This window comes from Ascaphus truei, chromosome 1, assembly GCF_040206685.1.
Source record: "Ascaphus truei isolate aAscTru1 chromosome 1, aAscTru1.hap1, whole genome shotgun sequence".
NCBI classification, from domain to species: domain Eukaryota; kingdom Metazoa; phylum Chordata; class Amphibia; order Anura; family Ascaphidae; genus Ascaphus; species Ascaphus truei.
In genome coordinates, this window is record NC_134483.1 from 434308898 (window position 1) to 434336458 (window position 27561).

Below are 27561 nucleotides of genomic sequence, written 5' to 3' on the forward strand. Positions count from 1 at the left end.
TCTACAGCGACATGTCCTTATACAGGGTCCTGTCATCATGGCTCCGTGACATCAAATGGTGACGCGTTGCCATGACAACGGAACGTCGCATGACGTCACGTTGTCATGGCAACATAACGCTATTATCCCCTCCAAAACCGAAGTAACGGGGTTTCTCAGAGGTGAATTGATGGTCATAGCTCTGAACACTCCTACTGTGTCTGAGATATAGACACAATATAGCTGCCAGGCTCTTGTTCTCCAGCGGCCAATAGAGATGACTTAACAGCTTCCTACTGGATGACGCTGGTGTTTATATTTGGTTTAATTTTACTAATCTTCAGCACATATTACAGGGAAGTCCTTGGTGGGAATTCACTCGGAAGAAACTCCCCAGTTAAAAACAGAAATCTATATACAGCTCAACCCCATTATAGCGTGATCCGCTACAACGTGGATCAGCTTATAACACGGTCTGAGCGTGGCTCCCGATTTTTCCAGCTCTCCAGGTTTTTTTTTTTAATACCATGCAATGCTTTATTGCTAACGAACACGTGGAGACACATACATACACACCCCTCTCCCCCTACACCATGTGGGAACTAATGATCTTTCATATGCTGGTGCAATGCTCTGGTGGCTACACCACAGGGTTGGTGTGATGAATCTGACTATAAACAATCTTAACATCTACTGCACAGTGCAGTCGATGTTAAGTTTGTTTATAGAGTCAGATTCATCACACCTACCCTGTGGTATAGCAGCTAGAGAATTGCACTAGCATATGAATGGGTTCAATTCCCACATGTGTATTATATAAAATGTATTCACTGTTGGGCTGTCATTGGTCAGGGAAGTGTCATGTCACCCTCCTCTGCGCTCGAAAGTCAAATTGAAAGCTTGGGAGAGCGTATGTAATACGTGGACGCATGATGAAGCTGGGAGAGGAGAGAGCTGCAGATACCGGGTAAGTCCTCGCAGAATCCGTCTTCCTAATCGCGGCGGCCATTTCACGATCCCGGTTATAACGCGGCCTCATTATGTGGACCCCGAGCACCCCGTTATAACGGGGTTCAGCTGTAGTTATATTTTAAGGGGAAAGCTGCTTTTGAGGTGCTGTCCCAAATAGCCGGCCATCAAAAATAATTGAAGAGGAGGGCTTGATACTCTCAGATCCTAACAGGCTGTGCGGAAGCTCTACTATTGTCAATTTGTTCAAAAAATAACTAATGACGTCTGTACCAGCTTGTTGTGATATGTTATGCTGTACTCTACCCTCTGAAAAACCCAATAAAAATAATTGAAGCCACTTATCAGGCCTTACTTTGACATAATAAATCACCCACTAAAGTAAAGATTTGTATACTTTCTAAAGTAAATGTTTTTTCACTGTACTTCTGTTCATCAGCTACTTATGTTCATCAGCTACTTATGTTTATCAGCTACTTATGTTTATCTATTTGACAATGAATTATTGCTTTGCCAAAACCAAAATATAAGCATTATCTAACTGTGCAATTGCAGACTCTTATTACAAAGAGATTAGGTAAAGATTGTAAAAAAACAAAAAAACAAAAACAAATGTAAAGCTCCCGTTTACCATAAAAAGCTTAAAAACTATTTAAATGTGTTCTTGTTTTTATTTAATTTTTAAGTGTTTGTTACTTGGTTGATGATGTTGAAGAACCTTGAATTATATTTAACATATTAAACATACCATTAGTTCATTTTGCTCCTCAAAGAGATTACCACATTAAGGGCAGGCTAAAACCCAATTAAGAAAAACTGTAATCTGTATGATTTCATTTAGGGTAATATGTCTGTGCACTTAATATATTAAGGGCCTAACTATTATTAAAATAATGAAGCTAGACCATCCCAAGTAATGGACATGGTGGTTCTCATCTCTGCTGCTGTGTTCAGTGCTCTGCATATCTCTGCTGTCCACCTGTCACTTCTTGTGATGTCTTTTATTACTGCCTGAGAGATGACCATGTTGAAATAAGTGGGATTATTGGAAAAGAGTGTGATTTTAATGTAAAGTTTACATTTGAGACTGCGCTTCAGTAGTGGTAACGTAAGGCCGCTGCATGTTATGAACTTTTACAAAAAACAAACTTCAATGTGCATTATTTATTTATTTTTAACAAGAAGGTGCTTGAGATTTTGTGGGTATTTCATGCCTAGGGTTGCCAGGTAGATTCTCCAAAAATACTGGCTACAGTGGTGAAAGGTGCGACGCGCTAGAGACACACACACACTCCCCTCTCACCGCTCCATGTTGTTTCCTCCTCTCCTTGGCCCCACACCCCGGCTTCTGACACCTCCTTCCTGATTGGCTGCTGCTGGGTAATGTAGCCAATCGGGATGGAGAAAGCTGCCCAGCCCCCTAGCAACAGCCCAGATCAGGGAAATCCCGCGACCACCCAAGCCGATCGGGTCACTATGACCAGAGAGGTAATACCGGACACATGGAAGTCCAGTATTACCTCTAATTTTTTACTGGACAAAGTGTTCAAATACAGGACAGTCCTGTTCAAAACTGGACACCTGGCAACCCTAAGCATGCCTTCAGATGAGGGGTAAAATGCACTAGAACGATATACAGGCATACCCCACATTAACATACACAATGGGACCGGAGCATGTATGCAAAGTGAAAATGTACTTAAAGTGAAGCACTACCTTTTTCCCACTTATCGATGCATGTTCTGTACAGCAATCATCATATACGTGCATGTAAATAACGCATTTGTAACAGGCTCTATAGTTTCCCCGCTTGCGCACAGCTTCGGTGCAGGTAGGGAGCCGGTATTACTGTTCATGGATGTGCTGACAGGCGCATGCGTGAGCTGCCGTTTGCCTATTGGGCGATATGTACTTCTCTCGCGAGTGTACTTAAAGTGAGTGTCCTTAAAGTGGGGTATGCCTGTAACATGTACAAAAAATTATTATTACTTTAGAGCTGCTTTTTCTTATGTAGTTGGTAATTTTTAGAGCCAAAGCTCAATTTAAAATCTTCCACAGTAATACAATGTATGTTCTAATATATATTGCTTATTGAGTTTGATTTAAAAGCGTGATCTATCATTTAATGTTATGTTGCTGTACCGATTTGTATAAGATTTATTACATGTTCCCCACTGGCACTGATCAATGAAATGTTTTGGGAAGCAGCATTTTAGAATGAGTTGGGACCAGAAGTAACTAACAATGGAATCCCTGCTGCACTGCCAGGCAGGGCCGATGTTAGTATGTGCAGAGCCCAAGGCGGCCCGTTGGCAGAGGGGCCCCTCCGGTTGATGTGGTGGGAGTACTTACCTTGAAGAGTGGCATTCCTCCTGCAACGTTGCGGCATCATGACCTAGGGTCACAAAAGTTTAGATTTAATCTCAACATACAAAGCACCAATTTTTCTCGTGCAACTCCATACTAAATATCTGAAGCAAACAATGTCTTTCAAACCATACTATTTATTTCTTGTTTTCTTTTTACATTTCTTAAGACGAACCAGCAGTTCCTACACACAGTAAATGAACAACATTTGGGAATGGACCAGCTTCGAAAACAGCTGAGGTATGTATTGATATGTATTGTAATGACTTCCCTAAGCACATTCTGGCAGCGTTCTGTTCTTTTACATCACAATGTTCATCGTTAATGGTTGAGTTCGCCAGACTTATCTCTCACAGATAGTTTGCTACCATACATTTTATCTATATATATATATATATATATATATATATATATATATATATATATATATATATATATATATATATGTATGTATGTATGTATGTAAGTATATATATATACAGTTAGGGACTGCGCCTCGGTGTAGTGTGACAGCAATGAATATGTTAAAATACAAAAAAATATATAATAAAAAATATATATTAAAAACCTACATGTCTCCTCGCTGTTTCTCTGGGTGCATTTTTACACTCATATCGATTGGATATATTCACATATATGGATATGGTTTCCCTTTTTCTCTATTCATTCTATATACCATAGATTATATTATTATTCATTAGTTACATGTATCTAACACATACTGTGGTATTCCCATTATTATTTTCACTGTTATTAACATTTTCATATATATTTTTTATTTTAATTTTTAATTTTTCTTTTTCTTGGTTTAAATTCATTTTATGTTGTATTCATATTTTATTTTATTATTAATAACCTCAATAGTATAGACCTCTCTATAATATCAAGTCCATTCTCCTCAAGCTAATATTTATAACATCATTAATGGTTTTCTTCACTGTTTACTCAGTTGATTTCAGATATCTATATATATATTATGGTCTGTTTACTTCGGAAACACAATAATAAATGCTAGCTAATAATATCATGTATTATACATTAGTTATACGTTTATTTGCGTAAAATTAAGATTTTTATTGTTTTTAACATATAGCTGCTTATGTTTTCAAATGCATGTGGTATTAGATTCATTTTTATCTTGTTAATTGTTTACACATGACTTTCTAATCACTCTTTGCTTAGCCAATTGGACTCGTGGGTGTACAGTATATATATGTGATTAGCACACCCAGAGTCCATCCCCTGATGAGAACAGTTTAGCTGTTGAAACGCGTAGGGCCAGGTGTGCTGTGGATCCTTTCAGCGTCGCTTCAAAGTCCTGCTCGACATCTTCCTGCTCGACATGTTTGTTCACTGTTTGGCGTCATCTGTCTGTTCCGCTGCATACAGTGTCCCCGGGAACCTAGATCATCTGGAGGTGTGTTCCCGGGGAAAGGAAACTGTGGAGAGCCTGACGTCGTGGGTTCCTGCTGGCAGAGATACACGAGGGCTATACCGGAAGCGGTGGAGTCACGGAGCAGTGTAGCAGAGCAGCGGCGCTTCCAGATCCTTTGGAGCATGAGTATTAACTCATAATATGCTTTTTTATCCTTTATGTTTGTGAGTTTATTTTATGAGCCTTTATTGGGAATTAAATACTTTTTTGCACAGTAATGCACTAGGATTGGGCGCTTTTTTCTTCTATTTTATATATATATATATATATATATATATATATATATATATACACAGTGGTTGACAAATCACCAAAAAAACTACTCGCCACACAAAAAAATGTACTCGCCATCTAGTACCAAACGTGTGCTGCTTGGGCCAAAATTTACTCGGTGGATTGTCGAACACTGTATGTGTGTATATATATATATATATATATATATATATATATATATATATATATATATATATATATATATATATATATATATATATATATATATATATATATATATATATATATATATATAATCTGGGCAAAATGTATGGTAGCAAACTATCTGTGAGGATAAGTCTGGAGAACACAACCAATAACGATGTACATTGTGATGTAAAAGAACAGAACGTTGCCAGAATGTGCTTAGGGAAGTACATATATATATATATTTGAAGCAGTTCTACAAAGACATATATCATCCGTTCATTGTGATTTTCTACAACCTCTTTAATTCCTCTTGTTTTGCTGCATTCTCATTTTTTACCTATTTGCCTCAAACTAATAAAATCATATGTTTATATATTGAGTGATGTATGTGTTTTGGGCCTTTCACACTGTGGCTGAACTTAAACACCAATTCTAAAACAGCATTAAAAGGAATTTGATTGTATGACTGTACGCACTGAATGTGTGTTCCAAAATGTGATTGTACCATTATGGTGACACCACTAATTATGTAGCACTAATAAATAGACTGACTCAGATAAAGAAATGGTTAAAATAAAAAATACATATATATATATTTTTGTTTAGAGAAGTATAAATGTTGTGCGCCTCATACTTCCTGCAACCAATAATGGAGATATATATATATATATATATATATATATATATATATATATATATATATACACTATTGTGTCCATTATTGATATATAATGGATATATATATATATATATATATATATATATATATATATATATATATATATATATATATATATATATATATATATATATTATACATACACACACTCTATTACGTCCATTATTGGTTGCAGGAGGAATAGTAGCACAAAACTATTTAAGGGAATAGTAATGTGCGGAGTATGAGGCGCACAACATTCATACTTCTCTAAACAAAAATACAGTAAGATGCAACTCCATCAACATGTGTAGGTCTTCCACATCTATGTTATCATTATGTATGATTATGTTGTAATTCATCATTTAAGCCTTTAGGTGTGAGAAGAACAAGTTGCAACTCTAAGAATACAAATGGTCTGTGTGCGAAGCCCTGCAGATTTGCAGACCTGAGGCTCTGTAGAACTAAGGCATTTACATTTTTAGCTAGGATCAGACGGATAGTAATTTTTAAAACATATATATTTTTTGTCATTTATTAAAAATGTAAATACAATAATTATTAAAATAATAATTAGGAACATATTAGGTAATGCAGAAATTACATGTATAATGAGTCTGTGGGTTAAAGAAAAAGGTAATTAACAATATGTTATAAAAATGTTTACTAATCATATAAATATAAAATGTATAGGATATTAAAGGAGGGGCACAAACAGATAAAGAGAGATAGTCCTTGCTCAACTTGGTATAAACTGAAATATTTATTTACGTACTAGAGGGGTGCTATGAGGGAATAGTAGACTACATATATACAGATTCTTGAAAGTCCCTCTTTAAGCACTCAACCTCTACTGATATAACTTAAAATATAATGTTTTATTTGGGAAGAAAAAGAAATAACGTACTACTAAAACCTAATGAAAATGCTAGGAGATCTATAGGCGAACTAATGTGTGTGGCCTGCCTATGGGGTTAATGATCGCATGGTGTCCAATTTTGCCGTCTAGGGATGATGGTGGGTATCTATTCAAATGTTGAAAAGTCCCTCATGTGGTAAATTTATAGTCAAACTAACCTCAGATCCTAAATGTCTCATATGTTGAGATTTCCCTCTAGATATGTATGATGTTGCTGTCAAATAAAACTGTTGCCTATATATAGATATATTATATCCATAGTATGTATATGGTGCTCCAATATCTATGAATATATATATACAGAGGTTATCAGCTAAGAAAGTGTATACATAATAAATGTAAAAATGATACCTTCAAGAATCTGTATATTAAAGGAAGGGGACATGTAGTGGAAAGATTGGTGAGAAAAAAAGTGGAATTGGTTATCTGTAGTAATACAAATATTTCATAAAAATGGGTACAGTACTAATTTTGTCAAATTAGAATGCACACAATTTGCACAAATGTATTATTAAAGATATTTGTTTGTTGGGCTGCTTTCACATATGTATATATTGTACTGTACTTATAGGGAACTTCTACCTTCAATTTTTGTTCACAATTTAGGTGTTATATTTATTAGCAAGAACCATGTACAGTAAATGCATTTTGAAAACGAGTGTGTGTACAGTATGAGTGATTGCTTAATTCAATCCAATGCTTGTTAACAGGCAAGCAAAACTGGACTTAAGAGTAGCAACTATGAAAGTTGAAGAAATGACCAAACTAACAGAAAATATTCAAGAGCAGATGCAAAGAAAGGTAAAATGGCCTCAAATGTCATTAACTGTTGTGTATTATTTTTCTTCCATTTCATAGATACTAATTGTGTTCAATACTGATCATGCGTTCCACGTTGCATTTTCAAGACCTCAACATTCTGAACAGCAATGTGCAAATATATTTAACACCTAGGAACTTAAAACGGCAATTCATTAGAAACATACACACTTTCATATACCTGTATGGCGGGTCCCAGGAGCAAAATCACCCCCACCCTGGGAGACTATCATTCAGCAGATATTTCACCAATTTATACCATGGCTCTTGGCAACATTGTTGGTGAGCCAGTGAATAAGGGAAATATTCAGCTCTGTAACAACATTGTCCTTTTTCATTAGCTTTCCAGCAGTGATCTTTAAATAATGCAGACATCTTCCTCGTTCAATATATAACATTTTATAAGTGTTAAGGTTAAACTGTTCAATCATGTTAGAAGTCCTCAGAACCCCACAACAGGTCAGGTTTTAAGGATATCCCTGCCTCAGCACTGGTGACTCAATCAGCTTGATTGAGCCACCTGTGCTGAAGTTGGGATATCCTTTAAACCTGTCCTGTTGGGGAATCTTGAGTGCTGGAGTTGAGCACTCCTGTTATAAGTCATAATTTAGACACTTGTGACAGAGGAATAACAAGTTGCAGCTGCAAGGAGTGGAAATGGTGTGTGTGTGTGACATCCTTTATCTGGTCTCTTTAGGAAGAAGATGTGTTAGCTGCTCAGGGTAGTGAGGAGGCATCAGACAAACGAGTGCAACAACTTCAGTCTGCCCTAACACAATTAGAAACCAGGTAATAAAGCCCAAACGTTTATGGTTGCTATCTGTAAACATGCTAATTCCCTTAATAACTATTACAGTTTCTTATAAAGTATGTATTGCCTGTGTATGTAATGCATAACGTTGATATATTGTGACGTAAGACCACCACTTTCCATTTTCTACTTCATGACAAATGCATGAAAAAGAAGGACAATTAAATATCCAACTTAGGTCATCGTGCTAGTGACACTGCAGGGATGTGATCAGGAAGAAGCAACATCAATTCTGCCAGCTGCCTTCCTTATGCTGCCTGCTGCGTCTTGATCCTAAAACCCCTGTTTATGTTCTCTCTCTCTCTCTCTCTCTCTCTCTCTCTCTCTCTCTCTCTCTCTCTCTCTCTCTCTCTCTCTCTCTCTCTTTTCAGTTGAGTACGACTCTCTGTCACTCTATGGATCAGTGTGCTCCATGTCTTCCGATCTCTCATGGCTTCTTTCAATTCTGCTATATTCAGTCCAGTATCTTTCTTGTTGGTATCTAGCCATCGAGTTCTTGGGCGGCCTCTTCCTCTTTTACCACCTGTCATTCCAAGCATGACGTCCTTCTCAAGCGACTTGCTTCGCATGATGTGACCAAAGTAGGAGAGCGTTTGCTTTGTTATTTTGGCCTCCAATGAGATTATCGGTTTGGTCCATTCCAGGACTGCTTGGTTCGTTATTCTGGCTGTCCAGGTAATGTCTTTACTCTTCCAGATGTTGTTCATACTGATCATCGCATTTCTTCCAAGTGCCAACCATCTCTTAATCTCAGGGGTTCAGTCGCCATCGCCAATTTTGGAGCCAAGGAAGATGAAATTTTTAACCACTTCAATTTCCTCATTATTGTGTGCCCTTTCCGATCTTGAGCCAATCCGTGTCTCTGTATGTCGTTCGAACTGTAGCTTCTTGATCTTGACTTGGGCAATTCTGCTGGTATGCCGTCGATTCCTGGTGCTTTTCCATTGGCTAATTGATTCGTCACCCATACGACTTCTTCCTCCATTATATCTGGCTTCAGTTCCAGTGTCTCATTCTCCTCCGTCGGATGGTTCTGATGTTCACTTTCATACAACGTCTGTGTATACCTTCCACCGATCTCGTATTGCTTGCTGGTCATGCAATTCCTGGCCATTGCTCCCACGAACTATTGCCCTCCGAGCCTTTGAATGTTGGCCGTGCCCTCTTCACGTGTGTGTAGAGTTCTCACGTATGACCTTTCCTGTTCGCTTCCTCCATCTTCTGGCACTGTTCATTCCAGTAGTTCTCTTTGTCCTTTCTAGCCTCTCTTTGGAATTGGAATTGTGGCTGCCATTTGTTTGGTGTTACAGAATCTGAGTTTGACTGTGGCTACCAGCAGTTGGTGATCTGATCCACAATTAGCACCAGGGTATGTCTTCACAGCCAAGATCGAACTCTGCCACATCTTCTGACACAAGATGTAGTTGATTTGCTTTCTGTATTCTCCACCTGGTGATGTCCAGGTGTACAGCCACCATTTGGGTTGTTCAAACCAAGTGTTGGTAATTGTTAGGCGATGTTCTTGACAGAATTGAACCAGTCGGTCTCCTGCCTCGTTCCGCACTCCTAAACCGAATCTTCCAGCGTTTTCGGGTTCTGCCATAGTTCCCACTTAGTTGAAATCGCCAATAATGGGGATAATTACCTTATTGGGTGTTTGGCTTAGTGCATCTTGAAATTCGCCATAGAACTCTTCTGCTTCCTCTTCATATGCGTCTGTTGTTGGGGAGTATATTTACAGAATCGTAACGTCATGAGGTTTCCCTCTGATTCGGATGGCCATTATTCGGTCGCTGAGTGTCTGATAACTCTTGGTGGCTTTGGAAATTTTCTTGTTCACGATAAAGCCCACTCCTCGCCGTCTGGTGGAGTCGTTGCCAGAATAATACACCGTGTGCTCGCCGGAATTGAAGAAGCCTGCGTTCAGACCGTTCACATGCCACGTTCCAATCTTGTATGGTTTTGTACAACGCAGAGTAGTTGTTTCACTGCGAGCCACAACCTCACATTCATATTTTTATTATTCTTAATATAGTTAAGGCGTTGTAGCACTTTTCAGCCACACCATTTTAGGGAACGCCCCAGTTCAAACATCCTCTAAACACGTTCCAATCTTGTATGGTTTTGTACAACGCAGAGTAGTTGTTTCGCTGCGGGCCACATCCGCAGATCGGCGTCCCAACGGATTTATCCTATCCATGTCATCACTGCTCCAGCTACTCCGACCTCCTCCTTGCTTTTCCCCAATCACATTTTGGGTACCTTCCAGCTTAGGGGTCTCACTTTCCAATACCATGTTGGAATCAATGTTGTCATTGATCCATAGAATATTTGTTGGCAAAAAACTGGGGTAGGGTTCCAGGTCTTTCCCCAGGCCAGAGCCGTTTAGCCAGCATACTACAGTATACCGTTGCCACCCCCAACACCACGATGAGGAGAACGGTTGGACTTTGAAGAGGGACAATACGTACAGTCCATATATAATGATGGCACAGAGGAATGAGTGCATAGTGGTGTCCTTTAGGTACCCATAAAGTATGGCACAGTTTAAAATCCTCTCCACAATGTACAATATATTTAGTAGTAGGAGGACAAGGTAACTAAACTTGGGGCTGAAGCCCATTACCTGTCGGTCTCCTTCATCGGACAGTTCAGTCACTCCATGGCGTGCACTGCGTAGGCCGTGATAATCAGTGTGACGATCAGGGCTAATCTGGCCTGTAATAAAGGGGTTATACCCGGCTAGTTACCCCTAATTCATGGGGGAATTGACAGGGTTAATGCATCATGTACTATGTATGTGTATTACAAAGCCCTTTTATTCCCTGTGAATTCAATTCCCAAGTCTAGTTAAGCAGGCAAATGAGGTAAAGTGTTTTGTGATCTATGGGTAAGCACTGTGATGTTATTTGGGAGTCAGCCCTGTAAAGTGTTCATTGGATTATGTGACTGTATGTACTAATTTCTCAGATAGCAGACTGGTAAAGGGATTTGCATGTTAATACATTTGTATGGAGGGGCCTCTGATTTAATCAAGTGAGGTTCCTGCAGATACATGTGTATTGAGGATGGGCCAGATAACATTAAGTATCTGCCATCAACCCCTCCTATGGGTTAGACAATGCCCAGCCATTCAGCCCTAGACTTGGTGTTGCCAGGGGGGTGGGGGCACTCCTGCTTCCTCCCAGAGTTCTTTGCCTGTTCTTTGATAAAGCGTGGGATACCACGGGAAACGCGTCAGAGTGTTCTTTTTGGCTGTTACTATGCCCTAAAATAAATTTTTGCACCTAGGATAGTTTGTGGTTTGCAGTTTGTGGTTTCCAATCTTCAGCAGCAGCAGCAGATGCACCGCTGTTTTTCCTGTACTCTCTGTTTGTTATAGGACTTCAAACCCTATAAAGAGGCAGGGTGCCTCAACCCCAGGAGTGAGAGTGGTAGAGTGACTTCGCTGTTCGTAGTTGGTGGTTCGTGACTAATTCAGCAAGGGAGAATTGCTATCCAGTGTTATTCTTGGATACTTCACCCTGTTATTTTACTGGAAGTGTTTTTTTTCAAGTGTTATTTGTGTTACAGTGTTGTGTTTGCCCGAAAGGGAATAAATCTTCAGTTTATTTTATCATTTTGTCCTGTTCAATCAGTGCCCAGTATATTTGGCGTGAATTGGGTCTGGTCTACCGTGACAATTAGGAAAACAGATGTGGAACCGGAGCACAGCAAAAAAATCCAAAGATCTAGGGCAACTCCAGATAAAATAGTTTATTGTAAAGCTCTGATGGAATACAGATGGATAACGGACCATGCGTTATCCATCTGTATTCCATCAGAACTTTACAATAAACTATTTTATGTGGAGTTGCCCTGGATCTTTGGATTTTTTTTTGTAAAACCAAGATTAAAATAAATCAATGAAAACTGATTACCTGGAGAGTTATTTATCTGATCCTACAGAGGCTACTAATTAATGATTACAAGGTGGTCACTGCATCCAAGAGTCACACGTTTGAAACTAGGGATACCATACAGTATGAACTAGTTTGAAAGTAATGCAGACACAAATATTGATTTTATAAACCGATTAGTTATTCTTTATCACCTAGAGACTTCAGCAATACTGTCAGTCAAAACCCCTTTTATACATATTCACAGATCTATTTAGTCAGTGAAATACACATCGGCTCACAAGCAATACTTGCAGACCCACCCAGCCACATTAGAAAACACAAGAAATACATTGGACACAATATTTTCTGCGATCATTGTGTCAACCTCAACACTTAAATGATGAATTATTTAATCTCAAACGCTAAGGATTCAATAAGCTCTGGTGCAGGTTATCGCCCTGTGATCTCACATGAACTGCCACTAACTTGACTGGCCGTTAACATGGGATCATGGTGCAGTAACCTGCATCAGAGCTTAGTGAATCTCCACCAAATGACTATATTTGAGATCATGCAATATTTTGGTGGATATATAGCTCTCCCTAACAGGACTCCTGCATTTGTGATAGTGAAAGAAAACCGGTTTGGTGAACTGGGCACTCGCATGCTCTCCTGTCTTAATTCTTGCACTGATATATATATGTATTTATAAACTGTATGGGTCTTTTGTGTACAGGTTTAGAGCAGCAACTCAAGATGCAGGACAATTAAGGGACGAAAGAATAGGATTAGAAAAGCATATTGCAGAACTACAGGCAAACTGCTCAGAAGTGGAGCTAGAGAAATATGAAGCCGTTTCGAGAGTTCGAGATAGTATGCAGATTTTAGAAGAGGCTACACTACAGAAGGACCAGGTAAAAGGAATTTTATACCTTTATGGCGACATCATAATATTCAAGATTGTTCCAGTGACATGAGTGCGATCTCACCTTTTCACAATGAGAAAACATCAAATGTTTAATTTGTCTGAAAGAAGGGTGCATGGAGTGTCGACCCTTGTGATGGTTCAGGGAACATCAGAAGAATACCCGAAGGCAGTGGTTCCCAACTCCAGTCCTCAAGGACCAGTAACAGTGCACGTTTTAAGGCTGTCCTCTCATTAGCACAGTTTGCCCAATCATTTTGACTGAACCACCAGTGCTCAAGCAGGGGTATCCTTAAAGCCTGCACTGGTAGTGGTCTTTGAGGACTGGAATTAGGAACCTCTGCTCTAAGGGTTAAAATGTATAATGTTTTTATATCAATTTCTCGTATATTTTGTATCTTCTATTACAAAGTTGTCACTGTTAGGCTGTACTGTACTGTACATAAAGATCTTTTATTATTATTTTTATTTGTGCAAATTGGCTGTTGTACAGTTTTTCCTTTGACTTTTTTGTTTGAAAATGAAACACTAAATGTATCTTTCATTTGATTTTTGTGTAATATTTTTCTGGTGTCACCGCATACTAGCTAAGTATTTTTGGTGTAGACCTATTTCTGGACTACTGTATTAACAATCTCTAGGGTTTTCAACAAAAATGTTCTTGTTTTTTTAATGATTTTGTTTGAAGAATCTAGTGTGAGTTTGGGGACCTATATGTTGTCTTCTGCTGATGCAAAGTAATTTTCACAGTTATTCGATTGTCTGAAAGCTGCTTTATAGTTTAACACTGATCAATACAACTTTACAACTTCTGCAGCATTATTTACGCTTATGTTTGATTTTGTCCATTTATTACACTTTTCAGGCCAAACTTGTGGAGCTTTTCAGGGTTCCACTATTAATTATTTTTACGAGGATATGCTGACAGATGTCATAGGAACGGTCTATATAATTTTAGCCACACAATATTTGCTTCTCTGAGTTTATGGTCAGTGGGGAGCTCTGTAAAATACATTTGAGCTGCAATGAAACACGACTTTTATCCATATGTAAACTTAAATGGTGTCATAGTTACAGTAAGTAGGTGTTTAAACATGTCTATTTATACATTTACTTCATATCATACAGAATAAAAAAATGTTTTGCTATATTTTTCAAGTCTAAAATGTTTTTACTGATTTACAGAAATATTCCATAGCAGAGTTCCTTTATTATGAGCGTTCCTTAAAGAATAGGTTCACTATGCATTAAGTGCACATACTGTAGTGTTAAAATATATATTAAAAACTCTGTGAGCCTTATTGCTAGACCTGTTGTTCAATCATCTATTTAAGTATAGACTTTGAGTCGCTTTGTTTGTACATTAACTGATGCATGCTGACACACTGGAGTAAATTAAATAATTGAGTCGCCTAGCATGGGATACCATGTTAGTGTCAGTCCAATTTATATAATTGCTGTCAAGTCGGGAGTTAAACGCAAGCCTTTTGGCTCTCAAGCAACAGGAAATTATGTCAACTTGTTTAAAGCAGGTCAGAAATTAGAAGCTTCATGCTGAAGTTCTACAAACAAGTTAGATGGTATGCCTAATTAACATACATATATACAGTACAGTACATCTTCCATAAACAATAAATAAAATAATAGTTTGTACATGTGTTAATTTGCACAAATTTAAACAATCACACACACACACAGTCACACGCATACGCACAATCACACACAATCACACGCACAATCACACACACACAATCACACACACACACTCTCACACACACAATCACACACACACACACACGGCTGCCTAAAGTATACCTGATGCAAATCAGGATAACACAGATACAAGGGAAAAGGGGTTGACCGGGCGCTTCTCAAAAAATAAAAAATAAAGTGAACTGTCAAGTGAATTTCTAAAAACTACAATAATAGTGACCACAATAATAATGTGATAATAAAATACTTCAAATCAGTGCAAATCCATCACTTCAAAAACAGACAAAAAAAGTGACAATAGTGAATATATATATATGAAGTAAATAGCTGCTCTACACCCTTGATTAGGACTGTTCGCTGCCCAGTTGTAATGTTTTCTTCCAGGTAAGGGGGGAGCGCTTGGTGGATGAGTGAGATATATAAAGAAAAAAAGGGGGCAGACAAAACCAATAATAGTGTAGTCTGTGATAAAAATATTCCAATCTATTAATTCAGTGTTGGTCTCACTCACAATATTCTTCTGATGTAATGTAGCATATCAGAGATTCATCTCTCTGATGGGAGCACTTTTGTGTGTCCCTCGGTAGGAGTTTGTGTTGTAATACGCCCTCTGTTGAAAGCCACTTGTTCTCATCAGATAACTGTCATAAATAAGAAGAGATATCGCAATTGTGCAATATATTATCTTTACAATATCACACTAAGTAACAAGTAAACAATTGCACTCACATTTGATAATGTTAAAAAATACGTAGGAGAGAACTGCTGAAGAGATCACTGGTCTGCTGCACGTCTCACGGATAAACCTACACGCCATTTAAAATTGAACTGATAATGTTTCGCGTGTCTGATTGTGTCCGTCATTAATGATAAATCACTCAACCCTTTCATTTTGATACATTTCAGGAATAATCAAAAATGTATAACAGAAAGAGAGAGGTAGACATTATTCCCTACAGAATTGTTTTGTTTTTTTATTGTAACAGCCAAATTTGCCAGTATGTGTTGGTAAAAGTCTTGTGGCGTTTATGGCAAAAAGCTGTAGGAGTTCAGTATTCCCTGTATACAGGCATATCCCGCATTAACGTACGCAATGGGTCCAGAACATGTATGTATGTATGTATGTATGTATGTATGTATGTATGTATGTATGTATGTCCCTTCTCGTGCTGCCCTGACCCTCCTCGCGCTGCCCTGACCCTCCTCGCGCTGCCCTGACCCCTCCCCTCTCATGCTGCCCTGACCCTCCTCTCTCATGCTGCCCTGACCCTCCCCTCTCGCCCTGCCCAGAACACCCCCCCCCTTCCACAGCTGCACCAAGCCTGCCCACACTGGCACCCACCCTGCTCCCCCACTGCTGCTGCGGAGTTACCCCTTCCCGCCACCACAGTTCCCCTGCCCTACGCCCGTGTTACGCACCCTCCTATGCGCCCTACGCATAGGACGGGGGGTGCTTGATGATGAGGGGGACTGCTGAAAGGGACTGAGGGAGATCAAGGGTGCTGGGGGGAGATGATGATGATGGGGGATTAAATGAGATGGTGATGAGGGGGGTTAAATGAGATGATGATGGGGTGAGGTGATGATGAGGGTAGTGGTGGTGGCGTGAGAGGTGGATGAAGAGGGGGGTGAGTGGAGGAGGGGGATAAGGGGGGTGAGAGGATGAGCGGGGTTGCGGTCGGAGAATTTATAAACTTGTTCAAACAGTGTGTGTTTTTTTAAATTTTCGCATGCGCAACATAATACCTGCATTTTTACATGGTGTGGCTATTTTCACTTCTAATTCGCCACACATGTGGCTACATTGAAAAATAGGTTGCCCACCCCTGCTCTATAGTCTCCCCGCTTGCGCACAGCATCGGTACAGATAGGGAGCCAGTATTGCTGTTCAGGACGTGCTGACAGGCGCATGCGTGAGCTGTCGTTTGCCTATTGGGCAATGTGTCCTTAAAGTGAGTTTCCTTAAAAGGTATGCCTGTAACCTGTGTTTTTTTTTTTTTTTTTAACTTTCTGAAGGCACTATTAAGAGAAAAGCAAAGAGAGGAAGAGATTGAAAATATGAAAGTGGCAATAGCGAAGCTGATTCAAGAAGCCGCGGCAAGAACTCGGAGAGAGGTATGAAAGTCTTACCATGGTAACCTCAGACTGCACTGGACCCCCATGAGAGCTCCATTTTGACCTTGCAGACACTTAATATTTCAAACGCTTACCTCCTTAATGGGGTCACAGATTTTAAAAATAAAAATGGCGTCAGAAAAGGTGTCTTGAAGGAGAAAAAAAAGGCGAATAGCGCAGACTGCTGCTATTAGCTTTGCTTCACACCCTAATTTCCTTGCAATCCTACTGTAGTCCTCATGACATTTTCAGGTAAATTGATTGGAGGTTACACCATTGCATTTGGGATACAACCCCTGTTAAATGTTCAGTGTCAAACCATGATGCATAATGATGCAGCTGTGATCAACTTCTGAGGCATCATGCTTTGATTTTGAATTTAACGGTAGAAAGGCCCATAGTTACTAAGCGGTACTATTCCACAAGACAACTTCCACCGCCCATTAAAGTGAATAAACCTTGAGGTGTTTTCCGACCCCAGAAAGTTCCTTATGGAACAGCACTACTTAGTAAATAAGTCTGAAGTCTTAGAATTAGGGTTGCCAGCTGTCTTCTCCAAAAACACAATGGTGAAAGGTGCGAAGCGCTTGAGAAAATTTGGAGTGAGGTCTGCGGAGAGGACGCGCTCCCCAGAATTTGTTTTACGAAATAGTATATGAAAATGACGTTTACCGGTCAGATAATTTATAAATAATATCTGTAGTCATACAGGCCCACGGCGAGCAATACTGATCTAAAAACGCACTATAAAACTACAATTTCAAATGTTATTTATTTATTTTTTCAAATATTTTTATTAGGCATTGATACAACAGTTGATTGTCAGATACATTTCACAGCCTAATACATTAACATTTTAACTTTTTTGGGGGGGGGGGAAGAAAGACAACCTTGGCTGTCATTGAAAGGGGAGTCCTCGTAGAGAGAGGACAGAGAGGGAGGGGTGGGGTGGGGAGGGGGAGGGTGTTCCCGCCCTGGGATCCACATTCCCTAGCCTGTCAGTATTAGGTGCAAGAGCTTAGGTGACCGAGCTTGATCTCTAAGGAGGTGTCTGTGTGGTCCTTTCATCTCGTAAGGAGTATCCAGGGCTCCCATACCATATCTTATAGAATGCAAAGAGCCTTTGTCTGAGCATTGCCGTCAACTTCTCCATAAGCATCACTTCACTGATCCTTTTTTTGATAGACCTTTTGGATGGGGTGGTTTGTTTTTTCCAGGATGCCGCTATCTCACATCTAGCCGCAGTGAGAATAAAGGAGATTAATTTCCTAGTTGGATGGCCAACTCCGGGTATTGGCCTTGCAAGTAAGAAGGTCAGCGGTTCTATAGGTAATTCCAGGTCGGTGACCTCTTTTATCAAATTGTGGACCTTAGTCCAATATTTTATCATTTCCGGACAGGTCCACCAGATGTGGGCCATGTCCCCTCTAAGTCCGCAGCCTCTCCAGCTAAGTCCGACGCCAGGGGACATATCTGATTTAATCGCACAGGAGTGATTACCAGTGATAGAGAATTTTATAAATATTTTCCTTGGTTGTGGTGCATAAGGATGTTCCCGAGGCTGCCAGCCAAATTTCATCCCAAATCTCTCTCTCTATTGTGATATTCAAGTCAGCTGCCCATTTGAGCATATAGTCGTGGTTTTGGGGGGCCACCGAGTGTTCTAAATCGGCGTATATTTCAGAGATTAGTCCCTTTTGGTAGGTGTTTGCTTTGCAGAGCCGCTCAAATTTAGTGAGAGGGGGGAATTCTGGAGCTGGGCATATTTTTTGGGCAAAGTGTCGAATTTGTAGATATTTAAATGTGTCCAGTTCTCTGATCTTATATTTGGCTCGTACTTCTTGGTAGCTCAGGAGCCTTCCGAGGCTTAGGAGATCCGCAATCGCCCCAATCCCTTTCGATTTTAATTGTTCATAAAGCTTAGATCTGCATCCCGGGGGGGAATTTGGGATTATTGGGTATGGGCGTGAGCTGTGGGCTAGATGAGCAAAGCCCAAATCTGGTCTTATATTTTGACCATACCTCCCAGGTGAGTATTGTTGCTTTTAATTTTAAGTAATGTGCTTGTCTATCTCCCCTGTCTAGACTCCAGAGGCAGGCCTGCAGAGAAGGCATTCTGGCATACTTGAACTCTATTTCAATCCAGCAACATTTGGCCGGGTCCGTGTTCCATATGACAGCTTGTTTCAATTGTGCTGCTATGTAATATTTGTAGATGTCTGGGACAGCCATACCCCCTCTTCCTCTTGATGCCAACAGGACCGATCTTGCTACTCTGGGTCTTTTAACCTGCCAGATAAAGTTAAACATTCTGTTTTGTATGTTTTTTAGTTCAGTTCCAGGTACATGGACTGGGAGTGTCTGAAATAGTATAATAGTCTAGGGAGTATGTTCATCTTAATGGATGTCATTCTCCCAATCCATGAGATCTGGTAACCTTCCCACTGATAAAAAGTCTTTTTTGATTGTTTCCCAAAGAGCTGCGTAGTTATCTTGGTAATATATAAAGAGCACCATCGGTAACTAAAATTCAATTTGAGTAGTTTCATTTCAACTTCTGGTAAGCTGATATTTAGGGCTTCAGACTTTCCACTGTTTATTTTGTATCCTGATACTTTGCCAAAGTCCGACAGTTCTCTTTGAAGGTTCGGAAGAGAAGTTTGGGGTTTGGACAAGGTAAGAATGATATCATCAGCGAACAGGGATATTTTATAATTTGTTCCTCCATTGTCAACGCCCTGAATGTTCATATTATTACGAATTTTGGTCGCAAGTGGCTCAATCATGAGGGCAAAGAGAAGAGGCGATAAGGGGCTGCCCTGTTTTGTGCCGTTTTTGATTTGGAATCTCTCGCCTGTTCCGCCTGGGAGTTTGACCGCAGCGGAAGGGTTCTGGTAGAGAGCCCGGACACCTTCCAGGAAAGTATCTTTAAAGCCAAATTTTTTCAAGGCATTGTCTAGGAATAACCAGTCTATCCTATCGAATGCCTTCTCTGCATCTAGGCTCAGTAGCATCGCTTTTGTGTTGGACATGTGGACATGATCGATTATATTTATTATTTTGTGGGTATTGTCCGCGGCTTGACGCCCCGAGACAAACCCAACTTGGTCCGAATGAATTAGTCTGGGTAAGATGGGGTTCAACCTGTTCGCAAGAATCTTACTGTATAGTTTGAGGTCGTTGTTCAGTAGGGATATGGGCCTATAGCTTCCGCACTGGGTCGGATATTTCCCGTCCTTATGGATTATTGCTAAATTAGCTGAGGACATTGAGGCCGGGATTGGATTCCCTTCCATAAAGGAGTTATATAGGTCTAGTAGGTGGGGTGATAATATAGGTAGGAATTTCTTGTAGTAAAAATTTGTATAGCCGTCAGGTCCCGGCGCTTTAGATGTTTTGGATGCCTTTACTGCCGCTGTCAGTTCCTCTAGTGTGATTTTCCCATTCAGCATATTATTTTCCTCCTCTGTTAGGGAGGGTAGGTTACAATCGTCAAGGTAGTCTACGATTGACGCCAAATCGGCTGAGTTTGGATTAGCGGAGCAGGTTCTTAAATTGTATAATTTGGTGTAAAATTTGGTAAATTCTTCTGCAATTTTTTTCTCGTTGTAAATGATCTCACCAGACCTATTCTTAATCGCTGTAATTTTGATCTTTTTTGTATGCCTCTTAGCTTGCTAGCAAGAAGTCTGTCGGCTTTGTTCCCCTTATCGTAGTACCTCTGACCTGTCCATTTGAGAGCTTTTTCTACGTTTTCTAGTTGGATGTCCTTCAATTTGCTTCTGGCAGCTGTCAGTAGCTTATAGATTTTCCTGGAGGGGTTTAGTTTATGTTGCTGCTCGAATTTTATAATTTTGTCTGTAAGCTCTTTGATTAGTTTTACTTTGACTTTCTTCCTATGTGATGCTATTGAGATAAAGTTACCTCTGATAGCCGCCTTATGGGCTTCCCATAGGATAGCTGGGGATTCGACCGTGCCAAGATTCAGTCTAAAGTAATCCTTAAGGGCTATTTTGATCTCCCTTTCTACCTCTTTATTGTTTAATAAAGAGTCATTTAGCTTTCAGCTGTATGAGAATGTTTTTACAAATGGGGTCGTGAGGTTCAGAAAAATGGGGGCATGATCAGACCACGTAATTGGGCCTATGTCAGTGTTGGCCGTTGCTTCTAGGATGTTCTTGGTAGCCAGGAAGTAGTCAATATGGGAATAGGTCTGGTGAGGGGCCGAGAAGAAGGGGTAGTCTCTTTGTCCCTGATGCTGTGCTCTCCAAATATCCACCAAAGAAAATTCCTTTATAATATCTCTAAAAAAAATTGGGTTGAGTGTGGGCGTCCTGGGGTAGATGACTTGTCTTCTGCTGGATTTAGTGCCATATTTAGTGCCATATTTAAGTCTCCTGCTATTATTAGGGATGACAATTATTCAGACTCAACCTCTTCTAATACTTTTTTAAGAAAGTTCGGCTGGTTCTCGTTGGGGGCATAGAGATTAATCAGGGCGATCGCGGATCCTGATAGTGAGCCATACACCACAATGAATCTACCCTCTGGGTCAGTTGTTATTTTTGTTAAATTAAATGGAGTGCCCTGCCGGATTAAAATGGCAACTCCCCTTTTTTTACTACTAAATGACGAGTAATAACTCATAGGGAATGTATTTTCGAAGGTTTTGGGTGGCTCCTGTGATGTGAAGTGCGTCTCCTGGAGAAAAACAATATCACCGTTTAGTTTTTTCAATTCTTCTGGGACAGTACCAGCAGGGTTAGAAGGAGCAAGAAAGCAGACCTTGTTAAGGTCTTTAAGGTTCAAGACCGGTCTTGACTAAGGACCGTTTAGTAGGGTTTAAGACCCTGGGGGGGAGTATGTCCGGTGTCGCCCGTCGACAGGTCAGGGAGAGGTGGGGGCCCAGTGGTTATCTGAGATCCCTTTCGTTCTCCCCAATCTCGTACGGGTCGTGTGGGGTAGAGTGGGGAGGGAGGGGGGAGGAGGGTGAGTATGCGGGGGACCTTTGACAGGGGGGGCAGGGCATCCTGAATTACTATCCCATTACGACTTGGTCCTCTGTTAATCTCCAGGTATAAATAGTCCCTTAGGTGATTGGCAAAATTGATGCTTTACTTGAGATTGTATGCGAGTACAGGGGTATATTCTGATGTTAAACTGGTATTTGGGTAGAGAAGGGAGGGAGGGGTGGGGGGGGGGTGGGGAAGGTAAAGAGGGCAGGGGGGTGGAGGAAGGGGGGAGGTAGGGGTGAGGTAGGGGGGGGGAGAACATTCAAGAGACAGCCAGTAATAAGTTGTGGAGGGGTGTTCACCGCAGACACAATTTTCCAACGTCACATTTATAAACAAGTATTATGCTGCCTGGGGGGGGTGGGTTCGAGGGTGAGGGGGGTGGGGGCAAGGGTGGGGGGGGGGAAGAGTTGAGAGAAGGAACCCAGCATGTGTGTTTTTGTAAGCTTCCTCCTTATACATATAAATGTATATATGCCCCCTCGGCGTGGCATAATCACAAGTTCTCAGTTTTGTTATACAAGTATTTCACTAAATCTGGTTCCGGTAACAGTTATTAAACACATTCCAACTGCAGGGGAAATATTCTAAACTAGCATGTACTTCTTAAGCACTTGAGGGGAAGGGGGTAAGGGGAGGGCGAGGAAGGGTGAGGGAGGGAGGGCGAGGGGGGGAGGGGAGCATATAGATCATTGGGAGCAAAGGGAGATTTCTGTTTGTGTACATTCGGCCGCAGCCTTAGCTTCTTCAACAGTGAGTTGTAACAGTGTGAGCTTGGAACCGGGAGGGGGGGGGATAGGATGGGGGAGAGGAGGGGGGAAGCGGGGAGAGGGTAGGGGGGGAGAGGAGGGGGGAAGGCTACACAAGGGCCAGTTCACATTAGGCAGGGCATCGTAATATCTGCACATCATAATCATGAGAATTTTACATTATCAAGCATATATTCTTTAACCTTTGCATCCTGACACATTGGGAGGGGGAGGGAAGGACGGATGGGAGGGGGTGGAAGGAAGGATGGGAGGGGGGGGAAGGAAGGAAGGATGGGAGGGGGGAAGGGTTGCATTAGGGGGGCGGGGGTTGCAGTTTTCATAATAGGCTGGAAGAGATACATGTTTAAACTTATATTGCGATTTATACATTGACTAGCATTGATTCTTTAACCCTTGATTCCTAACACCTTGGGAGGGGGAAGGGGACAGGAATAGGGGTGGGTATGCTTTAAGAGCGGCATTTGTATAATTTCTTAGGCATGTATTCAGTTCTAGACCTTGTATGCTTGAATGAGGGGGGGGGGAGGGTGAAGAGTAGAAAGGTAGGTGGGGGGGATAGGGGGTGAAGGGGAGGGGGGATAGGGGGGTGAAGGGGAGGGGGGATAGGGGGGTGAAGGGGAGGGGGGATGGGGGTGAAGGGAAGGGGGGGATAGGGGGGTGAAGGGGAGGGGGGATAGGGGGGTGAAGGGGAGGGGGGATGGGGGTGAAGGGAAGGGGGGGATAGGGGGGTGAAGGGGAGGGGGGTGGAGGGGGGAAGGGGGAGGGAGGTGAAGGGGAGGGAGGAGGGGGTTAAGGGGAGGGGGGAGGGTTGTGGTGTACGTGATTGACTGCGGGGGGTGCATATTTATAAAGGGATTTTAACTGTGAGGAAGGGGTGGGCACACAGATTTACCTTCTAGGGCGAGACTATTTCTATGCAAGGCGAACAAATACAACAGGGAATAAGGGACAGAACCACTGCTCTTAAAACAGTCTCTGGGGTAGGCCCCAGACTCGGAGGTCCTTTGAGTATGGGGTCTACTCAGGTTTAATCCTCCTTTTACAGGCCCATTAGGTAGTAGGGCCTGAGTCCCCCCTCTCCATGCCCCCCAATATCCCTCTACAGACCGTGGGATGAGGCAAGGATGCCTTCTCCAATCGAGCAGGCTTCTCTTCGTGTGTCCTTGTTCAAAATGTGGGGTGGGGGGTCGGGTTGGATCGATCAGCCTGGACTCCAACAATCTTCCCGCCATCACTCTCCATCCGCGGCCTCCAGGTGCCCAAGTGAGAGGGCCTCTCTCCTCCAGCGGCGACTCTTAGGATCCGGCGCTCATAGGGAAGGTGATCCCGTGGTTAAGTGGGCTTCCTGTCTCGTTATCCAGGTACGGGGATACAAGGTGGGCCTGATGTTGTTGTGGTTCTCTGGGGCGGCTCCTTGCGGCTTTCATGCAGGGGTCTGTGTGCAACTGTAGAGCGCGGGTAAGTGGCAACGGCCAACTAGGGATGTCGGGCACAGTCAAGTGAGGTTTGGCGTGAAGGGTTCACTTACTTCTGCTTTGTGTCTGTGCAGCGATTCTCCGGGAGGAGTGGATCAGTCTGTCTCCCTCCTCGAGGTCTTCCGAGAATCGTTCGGGCTCCGTCCACGAGGGAGGGGGGGGAGAGTCCCAGAGCTCTGGCAAATGAAGACATTTCTTCCGCTCGTCGCAGGACTAGGTACTTTCCGTTTTTGGAAGCGATGAGTTTAAACGGAAATCCCCAGCGGTAGCGGACTCCGTTCTCCCGCAGAAATAAGGTAAGTGGTTTGATCTCGCGCCTCCTGTTTACCGTAATTTTGGATAGGTCGCTGAATACCTGGAAGACTTCATTTTGGAAGACAACAGTGTCCAGTGTTCGGCAGGCATTCAGGACCTTTTCCTTTGTCGTATAGCTGTGGAATCTAACTATTAGATCCCGGCGTCTATTTGGGTCATCCGACCTGGGTCCTAAGGCCTGGTGCGCCCGGTCGATTTCTAGGTCCCTTTGATCCATTTCGCTGCAGACTGTGGTGACGAGTTTTGTCAGGTAGGGCCGCAGGTGGTCCTGGACGTTCCGAATGCGGAGGTTCTGCCTCCTGTCCCGGTTCTCAGTTCCTCCATGTAGGATCTTGAGATCGGGTCTTCTGGGTTGGGGTCTTTCCTTGGTTGCGGGGGCCTGCTCGGCTCGGTGGGAGAGCCTCGTGTGCCGGCGCCATCTTGCATCCCGGCTCTTACTTCGGGGCTTTTCTGCGAGGGGGGAAAGTATTTCGCCACTCCGTGGTTTGTGGGCTTTTTTAGTCTCGACTGCATCGTCCCCTTGTTCCTCCGTCTGGTGTTAGTTGTGAGAGTGGGGAAAACTCAGGAAAAAGTTGTCAATTATTGCGGTTGTTAGAGCGGGTCCCCGGAGCTCTCTCAGCAGTCAACCATGCCGGATGACGTCACCAGAAGTCCGTTCAAATGTTATTTTTAATGTTTTAATATTAATGAAAACTTTACACTAACAGTAGAAGCAACTGTCTCCGACTACGGCAATGACAATTGCAGTACATTTTACTGTACTTTGTATCTAACTCTGTTGCTTTTAATAATTTTTCGTTTTTTAAACCGTATCTTTGAATTCTGTACAAGTGAAAGGTATGTTAAAAAATACACAAAGTTCACTTCTCACTGATTCAGCACAAATCCGGTTCCATCCATCAGTCCACACATCCCCCATGACACTAAAAATTCTCTCCACACATGCATTTGACACAGAAATCGACAAAACATATTGTACAAGTTTCAACAGATTTGGAGCCGATTCCTTGCTCAAGAACGAACACCACTTGTCAAGAGATGTTGTTCCCTGAAGTAAAGCGAACACTATATCCAAAACACCGATTCGGCATGAAGAGCATCTGGGGGGAGTTCTTTTCCAGGGCGACAACATCCAAATTTCAATCACTTCATCAAGAGATCGTAATTTCTTTACATTAGCAAGGCTGAAAGAACAATATGATGAATTGTTAAAAGCAAACCACTTCTCCAGGTAATTGAGGGCTCTTGTGTAAACTTGCAGTATCTGTAGTGAATTTGTTGACCAAATGAGCAAACAAATAGTCTTTGCGCAATGCAAATTTGGCTTTCATGCCAAAAAAAACGTCATTGATTCTCCCCACCCTCCCTCTCAAAGAATCTGTGAACTTTTCCATGATCAAGTAAAGGCCACAAGAAACTGTTGACCGGTTCTACAGCTTGAGCAATGTTTCTTGAAAAGATGTCAAAGGACATGATTTTCAAAGCATTTTGGCACAGTTGTGTAAAATATGGTTGTTGCAGTGAGCTGCAATAATATTTTTCGTTTCTTGACTAGCTAATTTCTGGAAAACTGAATAATTGTTGTCACAGTTAACTGAAGCTTTGTCTCCTCCATACATGGAATACTCGAGTAAAAAAATAAATAAATAAAGAATCATGTAACCAAAGCCAATTTTAAAGCAGCCAAGTAGCTGCTATATAATGAGTGTCCTTCACACACATGGTGTACAAAAAACCCCAATAACTCTGCAGAGTCCCATAAGATGTTAACAGTTTGGACACATATTCTCACAAAGTGCAACATTTCTGGGTCCATGGCCCTTTCCTCAGGCTTGTATCGTACATCCTATGCATTCCTTAAATACCAGTTTTGTAATCCCACGAGGTCTCAGCATAGGCAAGGAGCAAATAAGAGCCATTTTAGTGACGCAACATCACTTCTGGTTCAGGTTCGACATTAATTGGCATCCCCAGATACAATTCCCACCCAATGACACAAATGGGTGGAATTCCGCACCGGGGCTTGGTGCAGCTGGATATTTATGGCCCGGTTGTCACTTCCTGGTCCATACAAGATGTGACGGGAGAAAAAACAAACAAAAAAACACACCTTTAGGCAAACCTAGGCTCAGTGACTGCAAATGTGGGTTACCAACATAAATGCCAGCATTATTTATTAAACCAACCACCTTAAATACTATAATGCTAAATTAAAAAAAAAGAGTTAAAAACACCTCATCCTAGTTTTTAAGCACATGTTGACCTTTTTCTCTACACCATTTGTATACTAAATGGTTTATAAAAAACAAACAATAATCTATCCACATTTTTATTCATGTATATACTATTCTACATATTTCAATCTAACCAAACCATTTATGCACATTAAGCCGTGTACTGTATTTTATGAGACACATCAGTTTAAGCTGTACAGCCATTATGTGAGTAAACACTAATAAACACCTAAAGGATATACAGGCATACCCCGCATTAACGTACGCAATGGGACCGGAGCATGTATGTAAAGCGAAAACGTACTTAAAGTGAAGCACTATCTTTTTCCCACTTATCGATGCATGTACTGTACTGCAATCGTCATATATGTGCATAACTGATGTAATAAACACATTTGTAACAGGCTCTATAGTCTCCTCGCTTGCGCACAGCTTCGGTACAGGTAGGGAGCCTGTATTGCTGTTCAGGACGTGATGACAGGCGCATGCGTCAGCTGCCGTTTACCTATTGGGCGATATGTCCTTACTCGCGAGTGTACTTAAAGTGAGAGTCCTTAAACCGGGGTATGCCTGTACAGTTGCATGCTTAGGTCATCAGCTATACTTCGCTAATGGTTCATAGTCATCTTCTCTGTGTACTTTAAAAAAAAATAAAACAGGATTTCAACCTATGCATAGGGTGCATATAATAAAACAGATGCTGGTATCTTCTCTTCTTAATTCTCAATGTGGCATAGAGAT

At 41.5% G+C, this 27561-nt stretch overlaps 1 protein-coding gene across 4 annotated transcripts in view; it reads left to right on the forward strand.

Moving 5' to 3' along the window:
- The window catches only part of SCLT1 (sodium channel and clathrin linker 1), a 179667-nt gene that overhangs the window by 67443 nt on the left and 84663 nt on the right, over positions 1–27561 (forward strand). For all 4 annotated transcript variants that reach the window (XR_012803959.1, XM_075615377.1, XM_075615368.1 and 1 more), the window contains exons 10-14: positions 3485–3555; positions 7461–7551; positions 8267–8358; positions 12998–13175; positions 16916–17014. Coding sequence is in view for 3 of the 4 variants with exons in the window: in XM_075615377.1 (XP_075471492.1) it covers positions 3485–3555; positions 7461–7551; positions 8267–8358; positions 12998–13175; positions 16916–17014 (531 nt within the window). In the remaining variant the exon portion in view is untranslated. The remainder of the gene's footprint in view (positions 1–3484; positions 3556–7460; positions 7552–8266; positions 8359–12997; positions 13176–16915; positions 17015–27561) is intronic.